Source organism: Callorhinchus milii, unplaced genomic scaffold (assembly GCF_018977255.1).
Source record: "Callorhinchus milii isolate IMCB2004 unplaced genomic scaffold, IMCB_Cmil_1.0 Scaffold2, whole genome shotgun sequence".
NCBI lineage: Eukaryota > Metazoa > Chordata > Chondrichthyes > Chimaeriformes > Callorhinchidae > Callorhinchus > Callorhinchus milii.
Genome location: NW_024704743.1, coordinates 16467789 through 16483592, shown reverse-complemented (window position 1 = coordinate 16483592; position 15804 = coordinate 16467789). Strand labels below are relative to the sequence as shown.

The 15804-nt window shown below is 42.4% G+C and overlaps 1 protein-coding gene across 4 annotated transcripts in view; it reads right to left on the bottom strand.

Moving 5' to 3' along the window:
* vps41 (VPS41 subunit of HOPS complex) overlaps positions 1-15804 on the bottom strand; it is a 91029-nt gene that overhangs the window by 23063 nt on the left and 52162 nt on the right. For all 4 annotated transcript variants that reach the window (XM_042346868.1, XM_042346869.1, XM_042346867.1 and 1 more), the window contains 6 exons: positions 14880-14977; positions 13017-13146; positions 10196-10311; positions 10047-10103; positions 5412-5473; positions 5257-5338 (listed from right to left, as the gene is read on the bottom strand). In XM_042346868.1, coding sequence (XP_042202802.1) covers positions 5257-5338; positions 5412-5473; positions 10047-10103; positions 10196-10311; positions 13017-13146; positions 14880-14977 — 545 coding nt within the window. The remainder of the gene's footprint in view (positions 1-5256; positions 5339-5411; positions 5474-10046; positions 10104-10195; positions 10312-13016; positions 13147-14879; positions 14978-15804) is intronic.

Genomic DNA, 15804 nt, shown 5'->3' with positions numbered 1-15804 from the left:
GTCCCTCTGTATCCGTTTCAACAACATCAACAACATGCATATATCTAGCGCCCCTCATGCAAGGTATCGTCCCTGAGCTTTTCAAACACAAGCTGATCTCTGCAGAGCAATCCTTCCTAGAATACAAATTTACAGAATGGATGGATGCCACTGACCACTGTGACTGTGCAGACTCTCTGAAAGAACTCTTGTTTACATCCATTCTCCTACCTTTACTCTATGAACCAAAGTTGCACTTGCCAAGAGGGTTTGACTGTTCAGATAAATACTGTGGGGAGAATGTGACCCTGCAGCCCAGCAATAATGCAGGCATTTTGGTTTTATTGGGACAGAGCTTGCTGTGCTGTCTGCTGGCTAGGAACTGCTCAGTTCTGTACTGTTAGACCACTCAGAAGCCGTTATTTTAATGTGAAGCCTGACAAGTCAAAGGAAAAGCGTTGATGTAGACCTCCTTAAAAACACTGCTGTTTGTGCCTCTTGAACTGTTGAGACTACTAAATAATAGACCAGGTATTTGGTATTGAGCCTTTCATATCCAAAGAGAGTCTCAAATAGCATTTTGTGTAAAGAGTAAAGCCTGGGTATTTCGTAGATGAACACAGCAAACAAGTATCCAATTTTAGTCTTTTTGCCCTTAAACTTTTCTCAAATCTTGCTTTGATCCCTTTGCTATATATTTAATTTAAGTGATTTAATTTAATTTAGGTATCAGGTTGGCTCAGTTACAGCACTCTCGTCCCAAGTCAGAAGGTTGTGGCTTCAAGCACCATTTTGGGACTTTGAATTGATCGTTCAGGCTGCCAGACTAGTGATATGCAGGGGATAAACTGCCTTGTCAGAGGTACAGTCCTTCAGATGAGATGTTAACCCAAAGTCCAATCTGCCTATTCAGGTGGTTGTTAAAGGTCCTACACCACTATTCGCTAAGAGAAAGGAGTTCCTCCCGATGTCCTGGCCAATAATTTCCCAGATACACTGTTCATTCACTTCATGGCTGTTTGTGAGGCATTATTGTGTCCAAATTACCTGTTGCATTCGCCTACAAATACAGTCACTATATTTAAAAGTAAATGATGTGAAATGCTTTGAGATATCCTCTCGATGTGAAAGGCACTATAGCAAATACAAGGATTATTAATTAGCAGTAAGTAGGAAATTGATTGTTAGTCGATTGGTGGATCGCTCTCTGTGAGTAATTACTCGTTCGAAAAAGATTTGGGTCACTCATTCCACAACTGTTTGTGTGCCACTGCAGTGGACAACTGGCTGCTGCCTTTTGCCCACAAAATACAATCAAGTCACTTTACAATATATTCTGTGAAGCACTTTGAGACGTCTCATCGACATGATAAGGCACTATATCAAATGCAAGGATTATTATTATTATTATTATCATCATTTCCTCTTTTTTGTTCAGTTTTATTCTTTACTCTGAACTCTAGTCTTTCCCTGTTTCTTTGATGGAACAGTCCTGAGCTCGTTCTCATCTTCTGGAGCATTTGCCCTCCCTTTCTATACCTATGTTCAAATCAATTCCAATTACTGTATTTTTGCTTTGTGCCAACAGTTTAGCTATCATCTAGTTATGTTCATTTCTTCCACTTGAAAACGTTTTGCAGTTATCAGCAAATTCAATTCCCTTCTCTATAGGCCAATAACTAAAACTGTTATTGAAGTCAATTATCCCACCTCCTCTTGCACTGCTTCTGGAGAATAATGAAGAAATCCAGATTACACTACCTGTGCCCCCTTTTTCCTTAACTTGCTGACCAACCCAATCATATTTCTTTAGCACCTCAAACTATAGTAACTACAGTAAGTTCTCGCTAACTCAAACCTGGTTTAACAAGTCACTGCCACTTAAGTCATCTTGCAGTCAATATCCCGCTGCATTTATTTATGTATTTATACATGTGCCTAACCTAAGATGCCTCATCGCTGAACCCTTTTTCTTTGAGTGACGAGTTACCAGGAGTTTACTGCATTTGTCTCCGCATGTAATACCAAATTTGGATTGACCGTATCACATGGCTGCTCATCAATGATGCCATTCTCTCTGTCAATTTTGAGTGTATAATTTTGCCCTAAGGATTGTTTGACCTCAGTGCTCAACAAGAAACCTCGAGACCACAAAGACTTCTGGCTACTTTATCATTTTATCTGGTCTGATTTCAGTGGTGAAATTATCACCTCATTATCGTTGGACGTCAATGTAATACAACTGAATGAAACCATATTTCAGAAACATGACCTGTGTGTAAGTGAATGGTTATTTAATAGGAATTTAGCCCACTTGTTGCCAAACATAGTGATAAATCATCAGTGAGTAAGTAGAGCAGGAAAGTATAAATTAGAAGAAAGAACTTGGAAACACCTACATTTTTTATAGCTCTTCATGACATCAAACATTAACTCTAATGATTATTTTTGTAGACAGATGTGGAAGCCTTTTGCCCATAGCAGGTTCTGCAAACAGCTATAAGGTGAGTGACCAATTTATCCAGAGTGTGGTTCGCCAGGACAACTAGTTAATTAACTGACTATCAAGTTAATCCAAAACTGTGCTGCACCATACTCAATTGCACTAAACTCATTATCCCCATCACACCAGTTCTAGCTGCCAGTCTCCACTGGCTCACTATCACCAAACGGATCGATTTCAAGCTCCACTCACTTGTCTTCAAATCCCTTCATGCCCTGCACCTCCCTATCTCTCCGACCTGCTTACTCCCCAACCCACTCCTCCGCTTGACTGCATACAGCCTCCTTCTTGTCCCTTGTGCCCCTCCATTCCACTATTGCTTTCAAGCAGTACACCCCCAACAAAACCTGGAACACTTTCTCTATCTCTATGTCTTGCCCCCTCCTGCCCCATCTTCAGGTCGGGTCTGAAGATCGTTCTCTTCAATCATGTCTATGGTCACCTCCCTCCTCCCTCGGCTCAGTGACGTGCTCTGCCACTATCAAGCGCTCTGGGGTGCTGTATGAATGCAAATTGCTGTTGTTATTGCAAGAAAAACTGCTGCCATCCCAAATGTCAAAGTGAAAAATGATCATGTGTAATCCCTAAAATCTTATTTTTAAAACTCATATCAACATAATTTAGACTGTACAAGGTACAATAGACCATCAAATATAGTTTAACTAAAGCTAACATCATTTGAAATGATCAGTAATCTTTTTAATACTGGACAGTCATCAAAATATAGAGAAAACATTCAAATATTCAAGCCTTTCACTGGCTAACAAAGCACAGCTGGAGCTGGGAAAGTGTAGGGCTTGAAACAGCAGGAAACGATTTACTTTGGGACCGATCGGAAATCCCTAAAGTAATACAGATTGATAGGGTGGTAGGTATTTAACTGAAAAACCTGCAATACTTAGAGAAAGACATTGACATTATAGCCACTGTACGATAAATGGATTTGAAACCAAGCTGCACATATGATGAATAAATCTATAAATGTCTCCTGTTGTGACAGGACAGCAACATACTGGAAAAATGACATTATCAGACCTAGGAGAGAGAGCAAACAATAAGGAACAATGCACGCAGACTCAAAGATTAGATACATTTTAGAGAACTGGACAGTCCAGTGTTCGGTGGTAGAAACAGTTCAGTTATTACATAAAATAATTGTGGGACTGAGGAACCAAGCGAGGGAGCACATATTAAAGTTTTACAGTCGTAAAGACAGAAGATGATCATGGGGTTAATTTCACCGTCTGTATGCTCGCCCTTAGCAACATCATCTGCAAATATCAAGTCCCCCAATCACACGTACATGAACAACACCCAACTATTATTTCCTCAAACATCGATTCCAGGACTATCATCATCAACAACAACAAGATTGCATTTATAGAGCGCCTTTCACGTCGGGAGGACGTCCCAAGTCCCAAGCTGGACAGTTGGGTCGGGTCTGGTCAGGGTGAGGGGAGGGAAGGGAGGGAGCGAGGAGGGGGTAGAGAGTCGAGAGGGGAGGTGAAGACACGGTTGAAGAGAAAGGTTTTGAGACTGGCCTTGAAGGAGGAAAGGGAGGAAGCGGTGAAGGCACTGGGGGATGGAGTTCCAGAGCCTCGGGGCTGAGAGGCTGAAGGTCCGGCCACTGATGGTAGGGCGGTTGGGGCGGGGTATGTGGAGCAAACCGGAGCCAGAGGAACGGAGGGTACGGGCAGGTAAGTAGGGGGATAGTAGGTCAGAGAGGTAGGAGGGAGCAAGGCCGTGAATGGCCTTGTAGGTGAGGATGATGATCTTGAATTTGATCCTCTGGGGGATGGGGAGCCAGTGGAGGCGAGCGAGGGTGGGAGTGATGTGGTCCCGAAGCCTGGTGCGGGACAGTACACGAGCTGCAGAGTTCTGAATGACCTGCACTCATTAACTTTCTTCAGTTGAATGTCAACAAGACCGAGACTCTCCTGCTTGGTTCCCATAAGCACCTTCTTACCTCAGCTGCTTACTGCATCGATCTGTCAGGATGCTCACTTCATTTCACAAAGCCCACGTGGAACCTCAGGTTCTTGTTCAAACCATGGATCACTCGCTCGGCATTTCCTTCCCTCTCTAACATCACCCACTTCTGACACTACCTCTCCTCCCAGGCTGCTAAGACCCTCATCCACAGCTTCGTTATTCCACCACCGTTTGCCTAATTCCCCAGCTCCGCCTTCCACAGGACGCAGAATATTCAGAATTCTGCAGCCCGTGTCCTCCATCCTCTCATACCAGACTTCAGGAGTCCATTACCCCCATCCTCGCCAAGCTCCTTCGGCTCCCAATGTCCTAGTGGATTGAATTTAAGATCCTTGACCTCGTGTTCAAATCCCTCCATGGCCTTGTCCAACCACCTCAACCTCACCTTATCTCTGCAACCTCCTACAACCCTACTGCCACGACCACTCCATCTGCTCAGCTAACATTGCCCTGCTTCACGTTCCCACCGCTCCAATGGCCGAGCTCTTGCCCATTCTGTTTTGGCTCTCTGGAACCCCTTCCTGGAGTCTGCCTCCATTGCTCAATCCCGACATTTAAAGCCTGCTTCAAACTCATCTTTGTGACTGCACTTTCAATCGCCTTACTCTCCGTTTCCTCAGCTTTTCTTGTTGGCTATGTGAAACTCTGAGGCGTTCTCCATTCGCGAAAGGAACCTCATTGCTGTTGAACAGCTTGCCGAGTTGTACCCTCTGCACAAGGTTTCCCAATACTGTACAGCTGAATACATATATTTATTAAAAAATCACAGAGCGAGCACTTGCCTTGAGCTGCCCCATCTTTCTAAATCGGTACACTTCATTTTCCCAGAGATCCATGTTCTTGCCAAGTACTTTCTGACATTTCCTAGAAGACAAAGTAGTCATGAAAACAACAGCCGCCATCCACAGGTTCTCTTCAAGGCAAGTATTAAACTTACCTTGCGGCTCCATGATAATCTCCTTTCTCCACTAAATAGTCTATATAGGCTCTGCCGATATCCTAGAAAACAAAAAGCCATCAAATACATATATTGCATTATATTCTAATGAGTTAGTTTCCAACAATCATATTATACCCGGTATTACGTTTTGGGGAAACGTAATACTGGGTATAATATTACGTTTTAATATTATATTAAATAATCTGACATTGGCAGAAAACACTTTGCAGTATCCAACCCTGACAGATTTTCCCATATGTACGCCAACCTATACGTGGAAATTTTCCTGAGTCTGGAATGGAACACATATTTTCCACGTTTGCCTATAATACGGATACAGATGCAGTTAAAAAAAAAACACATACTCCAGGGGAACCTTTAAGTCAAAATACAAGAAGTGCCCTCAACATATTATTGATAAATGTCCTTGAAAAATTTCAAAAGAAATTTCACAATAAAATTCTGAAGCACTTTATTGAAAAAAACAATAAAAACACAATAGATGATTCTAGAAATACAATATTGTCACAACTTTACAATCGATTGGCTTATCTATCATTGAATGCCCTCTCTGTAGCCCCATTCTTAGTTACTACAAATCTCAGCTGCACCTGGATTCGCTCCTTCTGACTTTATTCTGCAGGTTGCACCCATTATGTAGGTGCAAACCACCTAACTGAGGCTAACCTCGGCCAACAATAAAACACCAGGAAGTCGTTCTTCGGCCTCCACAAAATAAGGGCAGAAACATATCAGCAATCATACTAGTTTGTTTTCCAATTAAAAATAATCTGTGAATTCCAAATATACGAATCATAAATTTAAATATGTATGGACATACACAGATGTTCGCTTATAAAAATGCATAGTTACTACACTTTACAGTATATCCTGTGAAGCTCTTTATTCCTACTGACTTAAAAGATGCAATGTCAAATGAAAGGATTATTACTTTAAAAGTAGATGGTAAAAAAGTCAAATGCAAAACAGAAAACAATTGCAAAATTGTACATTTTCTTAATAATACTGAAAATAATGATGCAGATCTCTCAATCCCGTTCTGTAGTTCAGATCTGCTGTTCTGATGATTTCCCCCACTAGCTTCTCCAGATAAACAGTTTCAGAGGTTTACCAACAAGAAAGAGTCGTTGATCTTGGGACATCCTCCCAGCATGAAAGGTACACCAGCCATCTCCGCTCCCTTAAAGCACAGGCGCGTTCCGCTGAGCGCACCTGGCTTAAATCTAACCTAATGGTCCATCGGCAGATCTGGTTGGACCATATCAAGTCCTACCACTCCACCCTCGCCTCCGCTAAATCGTCGTTCTACTCAAAGGCAATCTTGGAGGCTAAGGACAACCCCAGGCTCCTCCTCTCCATCACGAACTGGCTCCTCCGGCCACCCTCTTACGCCTCGCCCATCCTCACCTCAAATGCCAACTGCGAGGCGATGCTGGACTTCCTCGAATCCAAAGTCAAGGGAATCCACTCAGCTACCTCTGCATCTGCTACCCCCTCCCCATCTCCTCATCCCACCCCAGCCCCTACCCATCCCTCCCTCCACACCTTTGAACCTGTATTCACCTCCTCTCTCATCACTGCCATAACCCGTATGAAACCGACCACCTGCCCCCTTGACGCCATTCCTACCCCTCTCCTTAACTCTCAGTTCACCTCCTTGCCGCTCTACTCACTGACATAGTAAACCTCTCCTTGTCCTCTGGCACTGTTCCCACCCCATTAAAAACTGCTGTCATCGCTCCTATTCTTTAAAAAGCCCTCCTTTGGACCCTTCTCTATTCCATAACTACCGCCCCATCTCCAACCTCTCTTTCTTATCCAAGGTCCTGGAATGAGTTGTTGCTTCTCAGCTTTGCACCTTCCTCTCCCGCCACTCCCTTCTTGAACCCCTCCCATCACGTTTCCGTGCCGCCCACAGCACAGAAACAGCCATATTCAAAGTGACAAATAACATTCTGTCCATCTGCGACCAGGGCTCCCTCTGCCTCCTGTCCTCCTTGACCTCTCTGCTGCCTTCGACACCGTCAACCACTCTATCCTCATCCACCAACTCTCCTCTCACCTCAACCTTTCACGGCTTTGTCATTGACTGGTTCAGATCATACCTCTCACACCGCCTGCACACCATCTCCACAAACGGCTTCTCCTCTAGTCCCCGGACCGTCTCGTGCAGTGTGCTCAGGGCTCCGTCCTTGGTCCCCTCCTCTTCAGTATCTATATGCTCCCTCTTGGTGGCATCATCCACAAACACAAACATGTATGTGGATGACACCCTATATGACACCCTACCTCTATGCCTCCACCCTTGACTCCAGGACCACTGCTGACCTGACAGAATGTCTGTCAGACGTCAAGTCCTGGATGAGAACTAACTTTCTTCAGTTGAACGTCAACAAGACCGAGGCTCTCCTGATTGGCTCCCGTCAGCGCCTCCACACCTCAGGCGCTGATAACATCACCATCCACAGATGCACACTTCACCTCACTAAGTCAGTCCAGAACCTTGGGGTCTTGTTCGATCCTCAACTATCCTTTCTACCGCACATCTGTGCCATGACCCGCTTTCCCTTCCCCCACCTCTTGCAATGTCGCCCAGCTCCGCCACAGTCTCACACCGCAGGCTGCCAAAACCCTCATATACGTTTTCATTACATCGAGGCTCGACTATGCAAACTAACTGCTTGTCGGCCTCCCCAACTTCTCCTTCCACGGGCTGCAGATCATCCAGAACTCTGCAGCCCGTGGCCTCTCCTGCACCAGGATCCGCGACCCTATCACCTCCATCCTTGCCCAACTCCACTGGCTTCCCATCACACAGAGGATACAGTTCAAGATCCTGGTCCTCACCTTCAAAGCCCTCCAAAGCCTTGCTCCCCACTACCTCTGCGACCTCCTAACCCCCTACCAACCTGCCCGCTCCCTCCGCTCAACGGACTCCTGCCTGTTTCACATCCCCCTGCCTTGCTAGTCCCACTAGTGGCGGGCGGGCCTTCAGCAGCTCTGGCCCCACCTTCTGGAACTACATCCCGCAATCCCTCCACCTCGCCTCCTCGCTTGCCACCTTCAAGACCCATCTCAAGACCCTCCTCTTTGACCATGCTTTTGATCTCCCTACTTTCCAGGCCCTCCACTCTCCCCCACCCCAACTCCCAGCTCGGGTCCATAACTCTATCTATCCAGCGCCTTGTGACGTCCTCCCTACGTGAAAGGCGCTATACAAATGTAATTTTGTTGTTGTTGTTGCTATATTAATGCAAATTTGTATTGTATCTTTTAACAAATCGGAGTGAGTTTCAGGGAAACTCAAATGATTCGTTCAATTCGAGGTGCAGAAGAACTTGGTCATTATCTTTGAAAAAATCTTACTCTAAACATAATCAGACCCGAGTGTTAATACTTTGGAAGTACACACACTCATACGCACACACAGAGAAGCATGAAGACTTTGGGATTTTAAAGTACAGTAGAACCTCACTAACCGGTCACTCAAGTGACTGGGTAAAAGGGACCTAAAGAGTGAGGTGACCTGATTACTATAACAGGTCGGGTTATATACTGAGGTAATGTTAAGGGCATTGGTAATGTTAAGGGCGTTGGTAACGGGCAACAATAATAAAAATAATAATCCTTGAATTTGATATAGCGCTTTTCACATCTTCGAGACGTCTCAAAGCGCTTCACAGAATATACTGTAAAGTGAATTGACCACATTTTTGTGGGCGAAACGCAGCAGCCAACACACAGCAGTGTGCCAAAAACAGTCGTGGATTGAAGTGATCAAATTATTATTGTTTTTTTTTTGAAGGATTATTATCAGGGGTGTGGAGTAAGGAAACTTTCCCAAGATTTCACCCTGTAAGTGTGATGAATGTTCAACAACCGTACTTTGCAATCTCATTAAAATAAAGGCACTGTCACACATAAAACAAAAGCTGTCATATATTCAGCCATCCTTTTAAGAATGCATCCAACTTATGTTCTGCCAATGCCATAGATCACAGCTAACGGTCTGACTTTTTCCCACTGTTTTTGGTTAAGTCCACTCTCTCACGTAAGGACAACTCCTTCCATGGTGGCATGTTTACAGCACTTACCAAGAATTGGCTACAGGAGCTCAGGTTAGGCCACAGGCACCGGGCGAAGTTGATTTTCCGTTTGCGCCGCTTCCAGAATCCCAACACTCCCTGCGTGGCGCATGCGCAACCAGAGCCCACTGCACCCGCAGTAGCAGAGCTGAGGAAACAGCGCGAGAAGCCCGAGGCCTAGCGCACTGTGTACTGTACAGGTTAGTAGTAGGGGGGTGTTTGTACTGTGAAAATGTGCCCGCAATTGTGAGGTGGTTGTGAGGTGACCGCAAACCGGGTTTCAACTGTAGTTACAAGTATAACTTCCAAGTCCTCTAGCTCAATCCACCAGAGATTTTCTCTCTCAATATACGTTATTCTTAATATTTAAATCGAGTATGCAATGAAAAACAGATCTCCACTGCTATTGTCCACTCTGATAAACTCCCATCCCGAAATCCTAAAATACCAGTATTCGGTGGATAATCAAGGAAGAGAATGAAATCAAGATTCCACCATAATGCCACCAGCATGCATTCTTACTCACCAGCATGTTGTGCCTTTTTATATTCTTCTGACTGATTTCAGCAGCCATCATAGCCTCCTAAAAACAAGATAAAGAAATCTGTAGATTTCCCCAAAACAAAAGCTTTACAACATTAACATACAAAGAGAGTGTAAGAGAAGGATACCTACTTCATACTTCTTTTTTCCAAGTAGCCACTCAATGTGGTCATCTTGATCCCGTTCCTTGGCGACAACAATGTCCTTCGGACTGATGATATAAAACAGCGACTCGCCCTCAGAGTGCTCTGCATCAAGAGTAAGAAGGTCATTTTTCATTTCGTAAATAGTCTGCTTTACACTGAGGCCCAAATCCAAGTTTATTTGGAACCAGAAAGTAAAATTTGCATTTTTACTGTGAATCATCACATCGAAACATCTCACAAGAAATTACTGTGAGGTTACGTGACTGTATTTAATTATTGTATTATATTAAACACGACTGTATGTGGGACATTGCTGTGCACAATTGGCTGCTGTGTTTCGCCCATAAAATATACAGTCAATTCCCTTTGCAGTGAAGTGCTTTGAGACGTCTCAACAACATGATCAGGGACTATATCAAATGCAAGGATTATTATTATTATTTGTAGGTAAAACATGACAGACGGGACTTGAAGGGGCAAGAGAGGGGGTGAGGCAGAGGGATTGCGGGATAGAATCCCAGCGTATGGGGGAAGAGATGCTGAATGCCCGACTGGCAGTAGGGCAGGAAGTGCGGGGGGCCTGAAGTAGGCCGGTGTCCGTCGAGTGGAGGGAGCGGACAGGCAGATTTGGGGTTAGGAGGTCGCAGAGGCAGAGGATGTTTCAAACGCTTCACTAATTTACTATAAAGTGCAGTGACAGTGTATTTTGTGGGCAATAAGCTCTAAGTGTATGCAATGTGCCAAAACACAATGAAGATATATGAAGTGAATGAGACTGGAATTTTGTGAGATTGGTCATTCTTATACCTTGGAGCTGCAAGAGGACACAACTCATCATCTTTGTGAGAAACGCTGGCTCAGACAGAGTTAGGTATGAACAGAAAGGTTTCAGAGAATTAGAAGTTGAAATATTTGCTAGTACGTTTTGCCAGAGTTCAAATACAAAGGTTATCCATGTCCAGAAATCTGAGGCATTTTCTGTATGCTTAAATGCCTATAAAATGTAAACTATAAAATATCCAGAAAAACATGCTTAAATTATGGGTTGCCCCAAAACAAACTACATTTACAGTAAATTCAACTCACTGTAAATCTGTGCAAAATTTATAAAGTTATATGATGTGCACCAAAAAAACTACCATCCCAATAATCAGTTAGGGTTCATATGAGGAATCACTCTGAAGAATGTATTATATTCTTTTAAAAACCACAGGGCCAACCCTTCACCTACTTTACAATTCATCTGAACATTATATTATAGAAACACATTTCCATTTTGGTTTTCAATTATTCATAATCACTAAATATAAACCTCATGTCTTTCAAGCCTGCCACATAACACTCCAGGTTCAATAAGTCTTTTCCATTTATTTTAAATAATTTACGTTCGTTGAGACGGTAGCACATTGGAGGCTAAAACACACTGATGTCAAATGGAATTCCATAATTAAAGTGGATGTGGATGCACATCACTCAGGCTCAAGGGATTTCCACTTGCAAACTCCACTTTTGGTGCATTGTACCCACAAGATCAAGAGAGGTTTGGATGAAGAAGGTCCTTTGATCTCATCCTTCCAGAATAGCCCTCCCTGTTGTCCTCTCATCATAGCATCAAGCTGTTTATTTAACGATTCCAGTGTCCTTAAATAAGGAATCCCATTGGAAATTGTTGCATTTTAGACTTCTAAGGCAATTAATAATAAAGGGAATTGACCACTTAGACAGCTATCAACTTTTCCCTCTGGTCGAGAAATCCAAAACAGGGACACAAATTTCAAAAATTACAATTAACCGTGTTAGAAAACCTGGGTGTGCAGTTTTGTGCACCTTATGACAGAAATTTGACTTTGGAGAGAATGCATTGTAGGTTCATAGAAATCATATAGTGGGGGCATGGTGGGGGGTGGGGGGGAGTTGCTAATCTATAATGAAAGGCTGGACAGGTTGGAAATTAATCTGTAGAGCCAAGGATGATTGATTTGATCAAAGTATTTAGAATTATGAAAGGGTTTGACAAAAACATTGAATGATTTTTCCCCTTGGTGGATCAATCAGGATGACATGGGCTGTAAATTAGGGCAAAACGGTTTAGGAATGAGTTGAGGGGAAAAAAAATCTTCTTATAAAGAGCAATAAGAAACTGGAATGCACAGTAGAGAAAGTCATAGATGACAAATCAGTTGAGGGATTTAGGGGAGAGAGAGATGGATAGATATTATATCCTGATTATTAGGTATAAGAATGAAAAACTATTTATATTAAGAAAAACACAACAAAGCCAGAATGTTAGAACTCCAATTCAACAGCAGTATATTTAGGAGCCTTCCAATGGTCCCCTAGTGACTTGGCAATGGGGCCACATCTTGGTGGGAACACGCATAAGTTGGTGGAATTTTAGATGTTCACATATAAACTGCCATGGCATTTGTGGTTCCGAATGAGATATTAGTTATTCATTATAGTGATGGACATTTTCAAACTGACCTGGGAAGCATTCTGGCTGTGAGTTAAGAATGATGCATCATGAGAATGTGTATATGCTTTTGCTAAATTTTACTCATGTGAACCCTATAGTTGTAGACATTTTAATCCTTTTTATTCTGTTAATTTGATTATTATGCAGTTTTATTACATGTTTAGTATTTGTACTGTTATACCTTTAAATATAAGATTGACCCACTTGTGTTTAACGGCTGTAATACAATTAAAAATCAAATGTCTTTTGTGCTCCTCTCTCTCTCTTCTCCCCTCCGACTCCTGCCCCCATAAAGCTGACCTGAGGGAGCAGATATTGGTCCATTCCTCACCTAAACGGTAATCTCTACATTCATTTTCCTGGAAGCTTCGAACAGACAGAGCATCAGAGGAGACTTCCTCATACGAATCTGGCAAATGCTGAACGATGTCAAGCCGGGGTCGTGAACAATGCTCTTTGTCCTTTTTAATAAAGAAATGATCAATGATCAATTTACTCTTATACACATTTATACATTATCTCAATCTCTAATTTTTCCCACCAGTTCCTGGATTTTAAAGATTCCCAATACTATTCCAGACCAACAATCCCCAAAGAAACTTGGTCATTCACTTCATGGCTGTTTAACAGACATTGATGTACGCAAATTCACTTCCACCATAGGCCACGAGCACTTTGAGACATCCTTGTGATGTGGAAGACCCTATATCAAATGCAAGCATAATAATATCAAATAGAATTTGCAATAATTAGGGAAAATACTAATTTTCTTAAGTTCCAAAGTTTTATTACATTTGGTAATGTCGCTACAAACAATTAAATCAGCATCTCAAGATGGGAGCGTTTTGTGAACTGTAACTGAAACTCACATTAATAATCCTTGCATTTGATATATCTCCTGATCAGATCGTTGAACCATCACAAAGAGATTCACAAGATTTACTGTAAAGAATAGTGATTGTATTTGCAGATGAACACAACAGCAAGGTGCCACAAACAACCATGAAGTGAATGACCAATTTGATCAGGAGGATTGTTGGCCAGGACACCAAGAGAAATTCCTTTCTTTTTTCAAATAGTGTCATATCTTAACATATTTCACATCATCTGCTGATTATCTAAACAGAAGTATAACAGTCATTTGAAATATGCAGTTGTACTTTTGAAAGCAAACAAAACACAGTGGAAACTTACAGGTAAGGTCAGAAAACAAAGTGAGGAATTTTGACACATGAGGAGGCTGAGGTCACTAGAGTTTGCATTACTGTACTATTTAATATGTTGCAGTGAAAAAGAGTGACACACCATAGTGAGTTGATCAGATTAGTTGGGTACCTTAAGGTAAGTTTCCATTAGAATACAGATTCATTGTTTGGGCCTTAATACTCCACAAGATTAATTTTACTGCTTCGGAAGCAGTGTTGGAGCAAATTAATGCATTTTCAGAAGTCTTTTGGAGAGAAAATGGATGATCCAACATTAAGACAATTGACCAAACATGTCATCATTACAGCGGTTTATAATGAGAAGTAAGGGGAAAGTCTTGATCTCATCATTTGACAACTAAATTATTTTCTGTAAAGTCTTAAGACTCAGCGCTCAGAGAAGCCTTTTTTTTTGGTCAGCCGGATGGCTGTCATATGCGGAAACCCATCACCATGCTTAAGAGTATCCAAACCAAGCTGAGATTTCCATGCATCCCAACTACACATGGAAATCCCAGAGATAGATTGTTGGAATGGAATATGCACTCTTTCCATGAAAGGATGCATCCTGCTCACCTAATTCAGAAAAGTATTAGGCCCAGGTTCGCAAGAGCCAAGGCTTGGGGACCTCAGAGTGTGAGTTAGGGTACTGCTGGAGTCTAACCAGCTAAAACCACATAGCTTCCATTGATATTGCTGTCCGGCAAGCTTTCCCACTGCTTGCCCAGCTAGGACCACCCTACCTGTTAGGGCTTTGGCTTGCAGGGTTAAAAGGAGCTGAGCGGGATGACTCCCCTGCCCCCGGTGACTGATCGCTCCAAGGTAACCCCGCTTAAGAAGATGCGAGATGCTATCCCTTATGAAGGCAGCTATAAACATGCAAGTTGTTGTTAAGAGTTAGAGTTTCCATGATTTCCCCAAACTAGAAAAGCATTAAGCAACATCACATCCCTTATTAACTTGACAGGTTTGAGCCATTGTTTCCTTACCGCTTGTTCAAACACCTCCTTCACATAATACAAGAGGACCAGATGCTCACCAAGTGGTGCAATTCCACTAATGTAAAACTCTGACTCAAAGACAGAAACTGCAGAAAGAGGGAAAACAGTCTATTAGCTTTTAATGAAATAAAACACAAAGAGTCAATTTTGCAGCATTTCTTAACAGATATCTTAATGAGGAAATCCAAGTGGTCATCCCTTCCATACTGAAGTGTCACACATCTTACTCTGACTCGAGGAAACCCCACTCCAAACACAGTAGAGTTAAGGTGTCCCTGCGAGTCGACATCTCAGATGTCTGGATCCACTAAGACCTCTGTTAAACTAGGTTGATCTTAACTGGTTTCACTGTAATATATAATAGTGTTGAGATATCTCTGATGTGGATCATTAACCTTATACTGTTTTGGTACTGCTGGAAGAAGAATTACAGTAGTCCTGGAGGGTAGTGGTTAAAGCACTCGCTTTGCAAGCAAGAGGACCCGGGTTCAATTCCCAGGCAGGGCAAAACCATAGGCAGTTTCCTTACTACACACACCTCCGTTTACCTAGCAGTAAGTAGGAATCCAGTTGTTAGTCGATTGGCGGATCGCTTTGCAAGTGTAAATAATCCCTTTAAAAATAATAATAATTTGTCACTCAATCCAAGACTATTTGTGGGACACTGCTGTGTGCAATTGGCTGCCGACCTTTGCCCACAAAATATACAGTCAATTCATCTTACAGGATATTATTAGTATATTCTGGGTAGAGTTTTGAAACATCTCAATGATGTTATAAGAAATGCCACAAAATATTATTATTATTATGCACTCTATCAAATTCAAGGATTATTATTGTTATTTATTATGATTATTGACAGTTCCTCTGTAAAGTAAGTCAAAACCTATTTGAACTGGACTAGAGCACAATT